We start from the raw sequence: 17,500 nt of genomic DNA, 5'->3' as shown, positions 1-17,500 counted from the left end.
AATCTGTACTAGTCAGGGACACCCATACTAGGTTGGTTTGCTGCGAGCAATCAGACAAAAGTCTCCCACCATCACCAATCCGCAGTTAGCCAGCTTTTGATGATAACTGACCAAACCCCAATCATGTATAAAGACATGTCTGAGGCCTTTGTCCTGCAGTGGACTAGAAATGGCTGCATTTGTTGTTGTTGTTTTTGTTGCTGTTGTTGTTGTTGGTGTTGTTGTTATTGTTGTATATGTGCGTATGTAATATTTCTAAATCAGTAACTTTCACTAATGAGGGAAATTTATATATATGAAATGAGGTGGTATGATAGAAACTTTATAAATGAAACTAAATAATTCTTATATTCGTTTGTTTCAATGTTTTTTTTTTTTTTTTTTTTTTACCGAAGCTCACTTTTAGTTGCACCTACTTTTTAGCGGAACCTACTTATTATCCACACCTACTTTTTAGCTGCACCTACTTATTATCTGCACCTACTTTTTAGAAGTACCTACTTTTAATCACACCTACTTTTTACTTGTACCAACATTTTAGCCACACTTACTCTATAGCTGCTCCTACTTTTTAGCTGCACCTACTTTTAAGGTGCATCTATTTTTAGCTGCACCTACTTTTAAGGTGCATCTATTTTTAGCTGCACCTACTTTTTAGTTGCACCTACATTTTAGCTGCGTCTATTTTAGCCCACTTACTTTTTAGCCACACCTTATTAGCCTTCTAATTTTCTTCCATTCATGTTTCCTTTCTTCCATCTTGCTATTCAATCTCTTTTAACTTTAACATCATAGAATAATCGAATGGTTTCTTCAAATTCCACCAATTAAATCATATGTACATACGGTCAGTCTCTAGGGTATTGTCCTACTCAATAGGATGATGTCACTGTCCCTTGTCTCTGCCATTCATGAGCAGCCTTGAAACCTTTAAGGTAATTAGCATATCCTATGGATAATTTGCATTAATTTGGGTGCCATGTGTGTAATACGCTAGCGGATTTTTACCTCAGACATTCCTACAACAAACTTATATTGTCTAGAATACAATACTACACAGTATTCTAGAAGTTTTATTCCAGCTATGACCAAGTTGTGGAGTGAAATTACCAAACAATTTTTCTTCTCTTAAGAGGTTAACTTCTGTGCTGTAATTGTTCATTGGGCACCTTCCTCTTGGTAAGGGTAAAAGAGACTTTAGCTTTGGCAAGCAGCTCTCCAAAATCAAACCATTGTTCTCTGGTCTTAGAGAACAATAGCCTCTGTTCCATGGTCATTCAATGTCTTGGGTTAGAGATCTCTTGCTTGAGGGTACACTCGGGCACACTATTCTGTCTTGTTTCTCTTCATGTTATTTTGAAGTTTTTATCCTCATGTTATTTCAAATTTGAATAGTTTATACGTAAAATATTTATTTTAATATTATTATTGTTATTAAACTTCTCTTGTAGTATTTCCTTATTTCCTTTCCTCACTGTTTTATTTTCTATGATGGAACCCTTGGGTTTATAGCATCCTGCTTTTCCAACTAGGGTTGTAGCTTAGCAAGTAATAATGATATTAATTATAATGATATTCCTTATCGGGTAGCTGAATTGGTAGAACTCCAAAAGTTCAAACTTGCAGCTAATATTTTTTATGTTGAACAGGCTGACATAAGACTCTTTTTATAGTTTATATATGAAATATCTGTTTTGGTGTTGTTGAGGTTTTTGAGATGTTTTATTTTGGGTGTTCGTTACTTCTCATATCGTTTATCTATTTATTTCCTTTCCTCAATGGGCTATTTTTCCTGTTGGAGCCCTTAGGCTTATAGCATCCTGATTTTCTAATTAGGGTTGTTGCTTGGTATTCCAATGTCCTTGGGTTAGAGTTCTTTTGCTTGCGGGTACACTCGGGCACACTATTCTAATTTCTCTTCCTCTTGTTTTGTTAAAGTTTTTATAGTTTATATAGAAAATATTCGTTTTAATGTTGTTACTGTTCTCAAGAAATTTTATCTTTCCTTGTTTTCTTTCCTCACTGGGCTAATTTCCCTGTTGGGGCCCCTAGGCTTATAGCATCCTGCTTTTCCAACTAGGGTTGTAGCTTAGCAAGTGATGATAATAATAATAATAATAATAATAATAATATAAAATATAAAAACTTTAACAAAACAAGATTAAGAGAAATGATGTAGAATAGTGTGCCCTAGTGTACCCCCAAAGCAGAGAACTCTAGCCCAAGACAGTGGAAGACCATGGTACCGAGGGTATGGCACTACCCAAGACTAGAGAATAAGGGTTTGATTGTAGAGTGTCCTTCTTCTAGAAGAGCTGCTTACTTTAGCTAAAAGAGTTCTACTCTTACCAAGAGGAAAGTTTCCACTGAACAACTACTGTGCAGTAATTAACCCCTTGAGCGAAGAAGAATCGTTTGGTAATCTCAGTATGGTCAGGTGCATGAGGACAGAGGTGAATGTGGATATGATAAGCTAGACTATTCAGCGTATGTATAGGCAACGGAAAATTGAGCCGTAACCAGAGAGAGGGATCCAATGTAGTATTTATTGGCAAGTCAAAGGACTCAATAACTCTAGTGATCTGTTCTACCTACTAGAGAAAAGCATTTATCTCTACATTAGAAGCGAAGCCAATTTGCAAAACACTATACAACATAGATATGTATTTTCTACTTCATTCGTAGCAAAAAGCACTTTCGTCTAATTCCTAAGTTTCAGCCTCGTAGAATTATTCAAACTACGCTACATTCTTACCTCTTATACAATAAAGAATTATTCTCAGGACAATAACATAATTTCTCTTTTGCAATAGATTCTCTCTGAAGTTCATTCTTAGTGTTGTTTAGCTCGATCTGAAAGATTTGAAAAGATATTGCGTATATGAAAGGCATTTAGTACGAAGATGTAGAAATTTGTGTTGTTCAATAAAAAATACAATACAGGTCTTTTCTCCTCGTATTAAAAACATTGTTGTCATTGATGTTGTCGTTATTTATGTTGTTATTTCGTTGTTATTTTTACGTCAAATGTGTTCCAGAAATTAGTCGGTGAGTTAGTTCATCTATCTGTATAAATACAGTATGTCATCTATGAATTATTCAAGACGTCACCTAACTTGTACTTTAGGCCCAACTGGCTTGGTGTTGGGGTCATGGGGCCAATCAAAACCGAGTCATAATGGGGAGAGAGGTTAGGTAGAGAGATAGACTAAAGGAAGCAAGAAAGGAAGTACTGTACTGTAGATTAGAAGGCTTTAAAGTAGGTGCATTATAGACCAAAACACGCTGTAAATACCCTATTCATAATGCATACAGTTTGCCAGAGCATGTACACTATGTTCTGAACTCGAAGAAATAAGAAGAATGTTACTAAGAAAGCCGTGAAAACTGACTTTCATGACTTATTCATTTAATGGTTTTCATTGAATAACTCCACATCGATTTCTAAGTGAATGAATGTACCCAACTGTTGTAAGATGTGAATTTTTTTTTTATTTCTTTGCGAGACATTCTATTGGCTTTTCTGTATTTTGAGACAATTCTTTAACGAACTTTATAGGAGTTATTTATATATATATATATATATATATATATATATATATATATATATATATATATATATATATATATATATTTACAGTATATATATATATGTACATATATATATATATATATATATATATATATATGTGTGTGTGTGTGTGTGTGTGTGTGTATATATACGCATATATATATACATATATATATATATATATATATATATATATATATATATATATATATATATATGTATATATATATACAGTATACATATATATGTATATATATATGTATGTATATTTATATATATGTATATATACATATATATATGCATATATATATGTATATATACATATATATATATATATATATATATATATATATGTGTGTGTGTGTGTGTGTGTGTGTGTGTGTGTGTGTGTGTGTTATGTGTGCAACATTCTTACTTATCAAATCTAATATAACAGTTTCATTACATAGATAAACTCTAGTTCAAATATAATTAAAACCCATTGTGAACCACCCTGGCTTAAAACCAAGAATGTTACATTCTTACAGTGAACAGTCTGTTTTCATTCTTGAAATGCATAATATGAAATTTACTCTGGTTGATGTAAATGGGACTTTTCGAGTCTGATGTTTTGGATTGATATGTGGTAATGTCCATTTTTACGTGGATTTTATGATTTCGTCGATTTTCCAGAAAATATGTATAAATACAGTATCCATTCGTCAATTTTCCATAATGTATATTGATATGCAGTGGTTAATTCGTCAATTTTCCAGAATATATTTAGAAATACAGTATCCATTCGTCAATTTTCCACAATGTATATTGATACAGTGGTTAATTCGTCAATTTTCCAGAAAATATGTATAAATACAGTATCCATTCGTCAATTTTCCATAATGTATATTGATATACAGTAGTTAATTCGTCAATTTTCCAGAATATATTTAGAAATACAGTAATCCCTTAGTCAAATTTCCAGAATATATGTAGAAATACATCATCCATTCGTCAATTTTCCACAATATATGTAGAAATACAGTATCCGTTCGGCAATTTTACAGAATATGTGCCTAAATAATCCACATTTCAAATTATTAATATAATCAAGTATAAACTTACGAAATAATTCAATATGAATCTTACCAATGTTTACAACGGCAACTCGAAGTATCCTGGGATATAAATTTCTTCACTCCGTCGGTTGATTTTACAATAAAATTGAAATTACGATTATATAAATTAACATTAAACTCGAAACAGCCAAAACACAAACAAACTACATATTGAATTTACGAGTGTGTAATTTAACATTAAACTCGAGACACTCAAAACACAAACAAACTACATATTGAAATTATGAGTGTGTAATTTAACATTAAACTCGAGACACTCAAAACACAAACAAACTACATATTGAAATTACGAGTGTGTAATTTAACATTAAACTCGAGACACTCAAAACACAAACAAACTACATATTGAAATTACGAGTGTGTAATTTAACATTAAACTCGAGACAGTCAAAACACAAACAAAATAATCACAATTGAAGAAAAACTACTGATATTACTGGCTTAAAAACAATACACTTCAATAGCATTCCTGTGTACGGTTTCTTTAGCCCTGGATCGACCAGAGATATGCAAAGCCTTGTTGAGTAACAGTCGACAAGACCGAGGCGCACGAAACACTGGGAGCTATGTTGCAAACACACCAAATTCAACTACAGAAATGAGGTCCAGTCTATCTAGTCTAGCCTGGGTCGTCTAGGCACTACCCGGGGACACAATGGCTCCAAGCAGGGGCCCGTGGTAAGGCTGTGTAGTGAGTGAGTGACTTCCTACCCGTAGCTGTAACGATTTTGGAACATTTATCGCAAGTCTAGAGTGGACGTAACTCTTACATTTTTGTTCTAATTTATTTCCCGGTCTGTTTACGATACTGGAATAAATTTGAATACTTTAATACGATCTTTTATGTAATGGATTTATCTAGTAGATAATTTCGTGCTGGAGAGATCTATTTAAAGGATTATTGTATGCAGTAAATGACATATTTTATTCAATATTTCCTGATTGATCGTACATACATTTTTGTTTTATTTAATTTCGCGGTCTGTTTACGATACTGGAATAAATTTGAGTACATTAATACGATCTTTTATGCAATGGATTTAACTAGCAGATAAATTCGTGTATACAAGACCTATTTAAGTACGACATTTTTATAATTTTTGAAAGGATTATTACATGCAGAAAATCATAATTTTCTATTTAATGTTTCCTGATTTATATGGAGTTTTCTGCTTATAATTGAATGCCTGATTGAAATTGATAGTGTCTACTGATAGTAGAGTGCTTTGGTTGATAGATAGTCACTATTAACAATAGTGTGGTAGATTAATGATTATGCGTACTGATAGTGATGTATTATGATTCGGTTAGATTTTGCCAGTCGTCTCTATCTTGAACTTTTAATTCAATACTTCTCCCTTCATCATCTCACATTTCATTGTCCTCAGCCATGTAGGACTGGATCTTCCAACCCTTCTAGTGCCTTGTGTTGCCCAGCTGAAGATTTGGGGAACTAATCTCTCTTAGGGAAGTGCGAAGAACATGTCCAAACCATCTCCATCTACCCCTCGCCATGATCTCATCCACATATGGCACTCGAGTAATATCTCTTATAGTTTCATTTCTAATCCTGCCATGCCATTTAACTCATATAGCGTGCTTTAAGCTGATATGAATAATCGAGTGCCAAGGATATATGAAAATGCTCTTAACAGTTCACACGGAAAACTAAACGCTAAGTGGTTCAGTTCCCAAATGATTAGTTTAAACTGAAATCCATTTTTTTCTCAGCTCGATACGAAACCGCATTGAAAAATATAGCTCCATCTTGCGACGAAATTTAACTCTTGGTTATTAAAATGTCACGCTAGGTCATAAGAACGAATTAATGGTTAGGGATTTGACCGAATGGTTTCTACGAATAGTAAGGAACACGATTATTAAAGTTTCATTTAGTGAGTAGAGTTCGGGTTGCATGAAACTACTGTATATTCGTTTATAAGTGTCGTTAATTTAAGCTTCCTGGCAATTTTTTTTTTACGTATGAAAGTATTGTAAAGCTCTCTCTCTCTCTCTCTCTCTCTCTCTCTCTCTCTCTCTCTCTCTCTCTCTCTCTCTCTCTCTCTCTCTCTCTCTCTCTCTCTCTCTCTCCATACTCACGCGCGCGCACGTATACATTCACACACACATATACAGTATATATATATACACACACACACATATACAGTATATATATATACACACACACACATATACAGTATATATATATATATATATATATATATATATATATATATATATATATATATATATATATATATATATATATATATATATATATATATATATATATTTACATGTGTACGTATATATGTATAGACACACACACACACACACACACACACACATATATATATATATATATATATATATATATATATATATATATATACAGTACATATATATATAATATATATATATATATGTATGTATTTATATATATATCTACATATATATATACACACACACACACATATATATATATATATATATATATATATATATATATATATATATATATATATACACTTTTTAATCAATGAAATCATCTAACATTCCCTTATTTCTATATCAACACCATCGTTCTAACCCAACACCGCAATTTACACGTCCCTCATAGCTGTTAACAGACTCATGGTACGCTTATGTCAAAACAATGAGGTCATTGTTATGCCTGTAGATCAGACTGATTAAATTACCATGACAATTACCGTGAACTTTATTCACTTTCAGTGAAATGTACTGTTGTATAATGTAGTTTTTTGAAAATCGACTAGCAAGAGATTTTTTTGTTCTACTCTTCTTTCCCACAGTTATACCTAAATTAAGGGGTTGGTTGCTTGATGCGACCTCTCTAATGCTTTCTATTAAAGGCATTCTCTTCCACTAAACCTCATCTCTCCAGATCCTTCACCTTATCTTCGTCCTCTCCACCGTTATCCCTACATTAAGGGGTTGGTTGCTTGATGCGACCTCTCCAACGCCTTCTATCAAAGGCATCCTCTTCCACCAAACATCTTGTCTCCATATCATCCTTCACCTTATCTCGCCATCTAATTCTCTGCCTTCCTCTTGATCTCCCACTAACAGGTTCCTCCTGAGCCTTTCTCACTCCCTCCCCACCATCCATCCTCGACACATGCCAACACCATTTTCACTTATGACACTTATCATCTTTGTAATCTTTACTACGCCTGCCATTCTTATTATTTCATCATTTTCCAATCTTTCCTGCAGTGATATTTTTGTTCTTTTTATTATTAAGAGTTTATTAATTAAACTTAATGTATAATTTAGTTTTTTTCTAGTTGTTTTTAAATTGACTTACAATGGTTGCAATTTATTTTTTTAATTTTGATTATTAAGGTTTATGAAAACAAAATGGAGAGTTCAAGTAGCTTCATCTTCGAGATAAGATATTTAATTCACTTGCTTTCTAAACAATGGTAATTATGGTTTAGACTAGAGGGTACAATCAGGTACATTATTCTATCTGTTTAATTATTTCCTTTCCTCACTGGGCTATTTTCCCTGTTGGAACCCTTGAGATTATAACATCCTGTTTTACTAACTAGGGTTGTAGCTTGGGTAATAATTATCATCATCATCATTATCGTCATCTCCTCCTACCCCTATTGACGCAAAGGGCCTCTGTTAGATTTCGCCAGGAGTCTCTATCTTGAGCTTTTAAATCAATACTTCTCCATTCATCAGCTACTTCACGATTCATAGTCCTCATCGATGTAGGCCTGGGTCTTCCAACTCTATCTTCCAACTCTTCTAGTGCCTTGTGGAGCCCAGTGGAATGTTTGGTGAACTAATCTCTCATGGGGAGTGAGAAGATCATATCCAAACGATCTCCATCTACCCCTCACCATGATCTCATCCACATATGGCACTCGAGTAATCTCTCTTATAGTTTCATTTCTAATCCTATCCTGCCAATTAACTCCCAATATCGGTTGGATATTGTTTCATTGTCATACCACGACTCGCGTCCATACATTAATATACAATAAATCATATAACTTTCTTTCAATGTCGTATGTTAAGTGTTATAATTGAAAAAGCTTATATTTCTATTCATCATTTATTTTTTCACCTTAATGCTATAATTGAATGCACAGGTAAAGCACTTATAAATGAATTACTCTTACAAAATATTACATGTATATTAAAACCTTTTATTACTAGTGATGTATAGCTATGAAAGACAGCACGGTAATGGGAATGAATGATTAATGAGGTCATGAATGTAAAATGAATGGACATTCAGGTTTGGTGTGTTTTTTTTTTGGCTTTTATTCAATAGTTTGATTAAATTTCATATTATGTGAAGTAATGGCATGATTAGTATATATATATATATATATATATATATATATATATATATATATATATATATATATATATATATATATATATGTATATGTATATATATATATATATATATATATATATATATATATATATATATCGATATATATACAGTATATATACTGTATTTATATATATATATATATATATATATATATAAATAGATATAAATATATGTATATATGTATATATATATATATATATATATATATATATATATATATATATATATATATATATATATATGTGTGTGTGTGTGTGTGTGTATGTGTGTATTTATACTGTAATTATATATGTATATATGCATAGATAGATATAGATATACATGCATGTATATATATATATATATATATATATATATATATATATATATATATATATATATATTGTCATGCAGGGACGTTGCCAGTAGGCTATCACAACCATGTATCCTCTGGACGTGGAGTGGGTAGGAGACTAACCTGCCCTTTCCCCTTTTGCTTTATATAACATATCCAAATAAAAGGGTACCTTAGTGACCTATGTGACGTCACACCTCAAGTCATCATACTGGGCCCTTATCATTTCAAAACATAAGTTAGGAAGGAAGATTGATCTAGTATTTTTCTTCCGTCCAGTGAAGGTTTAAGGATGCTTCAATACATGAAGATAAGTGTTAGCTAAGTACAGTATTACTATCAGTCTATTATTTACATATGTAAAATGTACCATATATATATATATATATATATATATATATATATATATATATATATATATATATATATATATATATATATATATATATGATAATTTTGCACATTTATACGTGTTTTTCATATCTATTCAGTTTCTTGGGCCCTGGTTCGATTCCCTGGCCGACCAGAAGCTATTATCCTTGAGTCGATTCCCCGTTGGGTCTCTGATCCCGAGGTAGAGAGAATCCAGATATTAGGTTTATGATATATGGCTTATATGACTATATATATATATATATATATATATATATATATATATATATATATATATATATATATATATATATATACAGTATATATATATATATATATATATATACATACATATATATATATATATATATATATATATATATATATATATATATATATATATATATATATATATATATTTATAAAATTAACTTAGTGATATTGTATTTATTCTAAAAGTAAAAGTACCCTGGTATACATTTTTTAAAGGATTGACTAAAATCCGTTATTCGACTTAACGAAAGAGATACAAGTGATAAATACCTCATATAGAAACGACTAAAAAGGTACGAATGGGAAAGTCAAATCAGATAATATCACAGAAGACGCAAAATCATTATCTCCTCAATCATATTCAAACAGTTGGAAGTCTCTGGCATATGCCCTACGTAGGGCAACCACCTGATCGGAGCTCAACTGTCTTCTGTACTCCTCCCACTCAGTGCTCCCAATCCTCCTGGAAGTTCTGGAAGTATTTGGAAAATGGAGATCGCCAGGCGCATCTATGAGTCGCAGAAACCTCTCAGAATCTTCTTCCAGTGTTTCCACCTTGGCTATGACGTCATAGTTGAGCGCGCACGGGTGACACAGGGTCATATATGAATTCCAGTGATCGTCGCTCTGTTTTCCATACCCTAGAGTGACATAATCGACGAATTCAGGCCACTGGATGTTTTCCAGGTTGGCATTAGGCCTGCGCTTTGCCACGAAGGGGAGGACTTGCTTCTGGAATAAGGGGTCTCCTTTGAACTGGATTTTGTCCCGGTAGGCCGATGCAAGTCTGTGGAACGGGTGTCTTACTACAATGAGCTTCTTGTAGGTGTTTAGTTTGATTTCCAGTGGGGGTCCCTGTGAAAAAAATAATAAGTGACTTGATAACTGATGCAGGCCAAGAATAGTGTTCCAAGGGATCTGCAGTGACAGGGCACTGAGGACAAGTCCTCACAACCAGGGCATAGCCAACCAAAGACTAAGAGAGAAGCCTCAGGGTGAGGATCAATTTACGGTACAAAATCTTCTTAGTTAAACTGTAAGTGTTCAATCACTGATAATTTTCCCCCAAGCACCACAAAATAACTGATTCATAATTTTTTTTTTCGAATGCTTAAATATTTCAAAGACTTTTGGGTACTTATAAGACAATTTAATCTATTTCACAAGCTCAAAATATTTCCAACTCTTGATATGGTGATATGCTGACTGTTTTCAGCAAGATGACATTGATATAATGCACAAGGAAATCAGTAGACAGAATTGGAAGTAACTCCTGCATAAGAAAATCAGTAGACAGAATTGGAAGTAACTCCTGCACAAGAGAATTAATAAACAGAATTGGTAGTAACTTCTGCGCAAAAAGTCAGTAGACAGAATTGGAAGTAACTCCTACACAAGAAAATCAGGCGACAGAATTGAAAGTAGCTACTGCACAAGAAAATCAGCAGACTGAATTGGAAGGAACTCCTACATAAGATAGTCAGAAGACAGAATTGAAAATAACTCCTGCACAAGAAAATCAGCAGACTAAATTAATACACAGAAATAAACGTTCATTTACTTCCAGCTTCTTCACCAGCTGCATCTTGTATCCGTTCTCGTGAGGCACCATCAGAGGAATTGCAGACAAGTTTTTCACCGTTGTTAGTCCTACGAGGGACATCCAGACTTTCTTCCAGTTGGTACAGGCGACCTAGAAGAAATCGAAATGAATCAGGATAGAAAGGTAGGCACTTTCCTCTTGGTAATGGTAGAAGAGATTCTTTAGCTATGGTAAGCAGCTCTTCTAGGAGGACACTCCAATGTCAAACCATTATTATTATTATTATTATTATTATTGTTATTATTATTATTACTTGCTAAGCTACACCCCTATTTAAAAAAGCAGGATGCTATAACTCCAGGGGCTCCAACAAGGAAAATAGCCCAATGAGGAAAGGAAACAAGAAAAAATAAGATATTTTAAGAACAGTAACAACGTCAAAATAAATATCTCCTATATAAATTATAAAAACTTGAACAGAACAAGAGGAAGATAAACAAGGTAGAAATAGCGTGCCCGAGTGTATCCTCAAGCAAGAGAACTCTACCCCAAGATAGTGGAAGACCATGGAACAGAGCCTATGGCACTACCGAAGACTAGAGAACAATTGTTTGATTTTAGAGTGTCCTTCTCCTAAAAGAGCTGCTTACTATAGCTAAAGAGTCTCTTTTACTCTTACCAAGAAGAAAGTAGCCACTGAACAATTACAGTGCAGTAGTTAACCCTTGTGTGAAGAAGAACTGTTTGGTAATCTCAGTGTTTTCAGGTGTATGAGGACAGAGGAGAATGTGGAAAGAATAGGCCAGACTATTCGGTATATGTATAGGCAAAGAAAAGATGAGCCGTAACCAGAGAGAGGGATCCAATGCAGTACTGTCTGGCCAGTCAAAGAATCCTATAACTCTCTAGCGGTAGTATCTCAACGGTTGGCTGGTGGTCTGAACAACCTACTACCTCTATCTATCAATTTATTGCCTGTTTGCAAGGGTACATAATGTGAGTTTTAGTGGCCTATTTTTTATGTATTTATCTATCTATCTATCTATCTGTGTTTGCGAGTGTCAACTTTCTCCTGTCTCACCTTTGGGATGTAACAGTAGATCGCTTTCCTGAACTCGTCGACAAAAAGATGACTAAACCTTTCCCCCGGGGAAACCATCAGTAGGTCTAACAACTCGTCTTGTGATAGACCCATGTCATCGCAGATTCTTCTGACAGCTTCTCGACGCCTCTCCTGTTCCAGGTTCCAGGACTTCCATCCATTCTCCCAAGATGCTTTCATCTCAGACGCGCTAGCTTTTCGAGGAGAGATGCTGTTGGTTCTCCTGGTAAATAGCCAGTTCAAATGTCCTTCAAGAAGAAAGAAAGTTGTTTTGAGTATTGTTTCTCGTGGTAAATAGACAGTTCAAATGTCTTTTAAGAAGAAAGAAAGTTGTTTTGAGTATTGTTTCTCGTGGTAAATAGACAGTTCAAATGTCCTTCAAGAAGAAAGAAAGTTGTTTTGAGTATTGTTTCTCGTGGTAAATAGACAGTTCAAATGTCCTTCAAGAAGAAAGAAAGTTGTTTTGAGTATTGTTTCTCGTGGTAAATAGACAGTTCAAATGTCTTTTAAGAAGAAAGAATAGATGTTGAGAAAATGTAGTATTGTTTCTCATTGTAAATAGCCAATTCGAATGTCCTTTTAAGAAGGAAGAATAGATGTTGAGAAAACTATGGTTTGAGTATTGTCTCTCATGGTAAATAGCCAGTTCAAATGTCCTTTAAAAAAGAAAGACTATATATTGAGAAAATTATGATTCGAGTATTGTCTCTCATGGTAAATAGCCAGTTCAAATGTCCTTTAAGAAGATAGAATAAATTTTGAGATAAAGGTGATTTAAGTTCTTGAAACTTTTGTAATTCTTTGATGTGGTTTTTGTGAGTAATTGGTTATATAATGTTATTTTTAGTTGTTTATTTATTTAGGTTATTTGTATTCCATGAAATTGGGAGTTGAATGGAAGGACAGTATTAGAAATGAATCTGTAAGAGAGATTACTCGAGTACCATATGTGGATGAGCTCATGATGAGGGGTAGATGGACATGGTTTGGGCATGCTCTTCGCACTCCCCAAGAGAGATTAATTCACAAAACTTTCAACTGGGCTACACAAGCACCAGAAGAGTGGAAAGACCCAGGCCTACATGGCTGAGGAATATGAAGTGCGAAGTAGGAGATGATGAATAGAGAAGTATTGAATTAAAAGCTCAAGATAGAGACGACTGGCGAAATCTAACCGAGGAACTTTGCGTCAATAGGGGGTAGGAAGAGATGATGATGATATGGAGAAGTATTGAATTAAAAGCTCAAGATAGAGACGACTGATGAAATCTAACCGAGGCCCTTTGCGTCAATAGGGGGTAGGAAGAGATGATGATGATATGGAGAAGTATTGAATTAAAAGCTCAAGATAGAGACGACTGGCGAAATCTAACCGAGGCCCTTTGCGTCAATAGGGGGTAGGAAGAGATGATGATGATATGGAGAAGTATTGAATTAAAAGCTCAAGATAGAGACGACTGGCGAAATCTAACCGAGGCCCTTTGCGTCAATAGGGGGTAGGAAGAGATGATGATGATATGGAGAAGTATTGAATTAAAAGCTCAAGATAGAGACGACTGATGAAATCTAACCGAGGCCCTTTTTGTCAATAGGCGTCGGAGGAGATGATGATGATGATGGTTTCTTCAGCAAAGGTAACAAGCCATATTGAATTTCAAATTGTTTAATATAAAGGTATATGAATGAAAAGTCCAATAATGAAATGTATTAAATATCTAATTCTTATTGCATTAATCTGAACTCTAATATCCACAGCAATAAATCGTTTTATAAATTGAAAATTATTACATCGAAATAAATATTTTTTTTCTATGTTTCGAAGGATATCTAATTATAAAATGATTATTATTGAATAGAAAATACTAGATTGGCATATTTTACAGCGTTCATTAATGGTTTTTTTTTATTATTATTATTATTAGTTTCGAAAGATAAGAATACGGCAACTATACCTGTATATTGTGAAAAGTCTTCTTTGAAAATGTTACTCCTCTGGAGTACGAAGCTGAAAAAATAATAGGCAAATGAACTTTGTTATTGTTATTATTATTATCATTATTATTATTATTATTATTATTATTATTATTATTATTAGCCAAGTTATAACCCTAATTGAAAAAGCGGGATGCTATTAACCCAAAAGTTCCAACAGTGATAAATTGCCCAGTGAGGAAAGGATTATTATTATTATTATTATTATTATTATTATTATTATTATTATTATTATTATTATTATTATTATTATCCAAGCTGCCACCCTATTTGAAAAAGCGGGATGCTATTAACCCAAAAGTTCCAACAGTGATAAATTGCCCAGTGAGGAAAGGATTATTATTATTATTATTATTATTATTATTATTATTATTATTATTATTATTATCCAAGCTACAACCCTAACTGGAAAAGCAGGATGCTATAAGCCCAAGAGCCCCAACAAGGAAAAATAGCCCAATGAGGAAAGGAAACAAGATTGAACTACAAGAGAAATAATGAACAATTAAAATAAATTTTAGGAACACTTCGAGAGCCATTTTTGAGTAACATTCCCCTTATAAAAATGGGGTATATATTAAGAATAATGCCCGGAGAAGGATAAAAAAAAATGTAAAGATTGAAGTTTTGGAAATAACAGAAAGTTAAATCACTCACCAAACTAAGATGGTAGAAAACGCAATCATAAACAATACGGATTTTCTTGTCATTTTTTTTTCCCTTTTTATTTGTGGCTTCATATTTTTCGTTTTCCTTTTTCTTGTTGATTATTGTTCTTCATTTTCCGTTTTTAATTTTTCTTTCCTTTTGGTTTACCTTATCTTGATTTTTAAGAATTATGTATGATTTTACCTGTGGATTTAATATTAAAGAAAACAAAAATATATACCTAATTATATAGTCACATACACAGTCCCACACACATAAATCTGCATACATATATGTAAATACAATCATACTTTATATGTATATATACATGTGTGTGCTATATACTTATTCATATATACTTATATACATCAGCATCATCTCCTCCTACGCCTATTGACTCAAATGGCCTCTGCTAAATTACGCCAGTCGTCTCTATCTTGAGCTTTTAATTCAATACTTCTCCATTCATCATCTCCTACTTCAAATTTCATAGTCCTCAGCCATGTAAGCCTGGGTCTTCCAACTCTTCTATTGCCTTGTGGAGCCCAGTTAAACGTTTGGTGAAGTAATCTCTCATGGGGAGTGCAAAGAGCATGCTCAAACCATCTCCATCTACCCTTCACCATGATCTCATCCACATAAGGCACTCGAGTAATCTCTCTTATAATTTCATTTCTAATCCCGTCCTGCCATTTAACTCCCGATATTCTTCTGAGGGCTTTGTTCGTAAATCTACAAAATCTGTTAGATATTGTTCCACTGAATATTCTTCTGCGGGCTTTGTTCTCAAATCTACAATATCTGTTAGATATTGTTTCATTAAATATTCTTCTGGGGGCTTTGTTCTCAAATCTACAATATCTGTTAGATATTGTTTCATTGAATATTCTTCTGGAGGCTTTGTTCTTAAATCTACAGAATCTGTTAAATATTGTTTCATTGAATATTCTTCTGGGGGCTTTGTTCTTAAATCTACAGAATCTGTTAAATATTGTTTCATTAAATATTCTTCTGGGGGCTTTGTTCTCAAATCTACAAAATCTGTTAGATATTGTTTCATTGAATATTCTTCTGGGGGCTTCGTTCTCAAATCTACAAAATCTGTTAGATATTGTTTAATTGAATATTCTTCTGGGGGCTTCGTTCTCAAATCTACAATATCTGTTAGATATTGTTTCATTGAATATTCTTCTGGGGGCTTCGTTCTCAAATCTACAATATCTGTTAGATATTGTTTCATTGAATATTCTTCTGGGGGCTTTGTTCTCAAATCTACAAAATCTGTTAGATATTGTTTAATTGAATATTCTTCTGGGGGCTTTGTTCTCAAATCTACAATATCTGTTAGATATTGTTTCATTAAATATTCTTCTGGGGGCTTTGTTCTTAAATCTACAGAATCTGTTGGATATTGTTTCATTGTCATACTATGACTCATGTCCATACTGTGATACATCTCACAAATTAATATATAGCCTGATTTTTATATGTAATTTCAGGGGATTTAGATATCGTTCGATTACAGAAGTGTAATATCATAACTGTTTCATGGTATGACAAACACATTTCGGATATATACAGCAAAAATTAATTAAGAACCTCCAAACACCCAATAGTTAAATAAACCTTAAAAATAAAACAGGAAATAATTGTGAATTAATTCAGAATTTCCAGACACTCAATTACTAAATAAACTTTAAAAAAGCAGGAACTAATTGTAAATTAATTCAGAATTTCCAGACACTTAATTACTAAATAAACTTTAAAAAATCAGGAACTAATTGTGAATTAATTGAGAATTTCCAGATACCCAATTATCATTAAAGATAAAACAGAAATGATTGTAAATTAAACTTGAAAGTACTTTTATCGTTAAAGTTAGTAAGCCATGTCAAATCCACAAACTGGATAATTATCATCACAGTTGGTATTTTAACGAGATTGAAAATTACAAGAAGAAACAGCTGCCAGTTCTGATCTCAATTATAGTCCTGTTAGAAGTCTAGCTCTAAAATGAAAGCTCTTGCGCAAATTACTCTAACGAGTTCCGGTTCAGATTCAAGTAAAGCCTGGCCAGGGCACCAGCCACGCGTTGAGATACTACCGCTAGAGAGTTACGGGGTCCTTTGACTGGCCAGACAGCACTACATTGGATCCCTCTCTCTGGTT

General features: G+C 33.2%; 1 protein-coding gene and 1 long non-coding RNA gene across 2 annotated transcripts in view; one reads left to right on the top strand and one right to left on the bottom strand.

Annotated features, from left to right (window-relative positions):
- Nucleotides 1–17,500, top strand: part of LOC137629793 (uncharacterized) — a 117,413-nt gene that overhangs the window by 55,069 nt on the left and 44,844 nt on the right. The gene's annotated exons all lie outside the window — the stretch shown is intronic.
- LOC137629821 (carbohydrate sulfotransferase 11-like) lies at nucleotides 10,398–12,871 on the bottom strand. Its single transcript, XM_068361468.1, has 3 exons — nucleotides 12,671–12,871; nucleotides 11,608–11,739; nucleotides 10,398–10,901 (listed from the first exon to the last, which is right to left on the bottom strand). Exons 1-3 carry the CDS (start codon nucleotides 12,869–12,871, stop codon nucleotides 10,398–10,400), a joined length of 837 nt encoding a protein of 278 aa, XP_068217569.1.

Source organism: Palaemon carinicauda, chromosome 37 (genome assembly GCF_036898095.1).
Source record: "Palaemon carinicauda isolate YSFRI2023 chromosome 37, ASM3689809v2, whole genome shotgun sequence".
NCBI lineage: Eukaryota > Metazoa > Arthropoda > Malacostraca > Decapoda > Palaemonidae > Palaemon > Palaemon carinicauda.
Note: the sequence above shows the minus strand (reverse complement) of the source record. Positions and strands in the feature narration are given on the sequence as shown.

Coding starts and splice junctions, on each gene's coding strand:
- LOC137629821 (XM_068361468.1), bottom strand. CDS start 12,871: ATGAAAGCATCTTGGGAGAATGGATGGAAGTCCTGGAACCTGGAACAG. Junction 11,740..12,670: donor TCTACTGTTACATCCCAAAG/GTGAGACAGGAG, acceptor GATTTCTTCTAG/GTCGCCTGTACCAACTGGAA. Junction 10,902..11,607: donor AGCTGGTGAAGAAGCTGGAA/GTAAATGAACGT, acceptor TTTTTTTCACAG/GGACCCCCACTGGAAATCAA.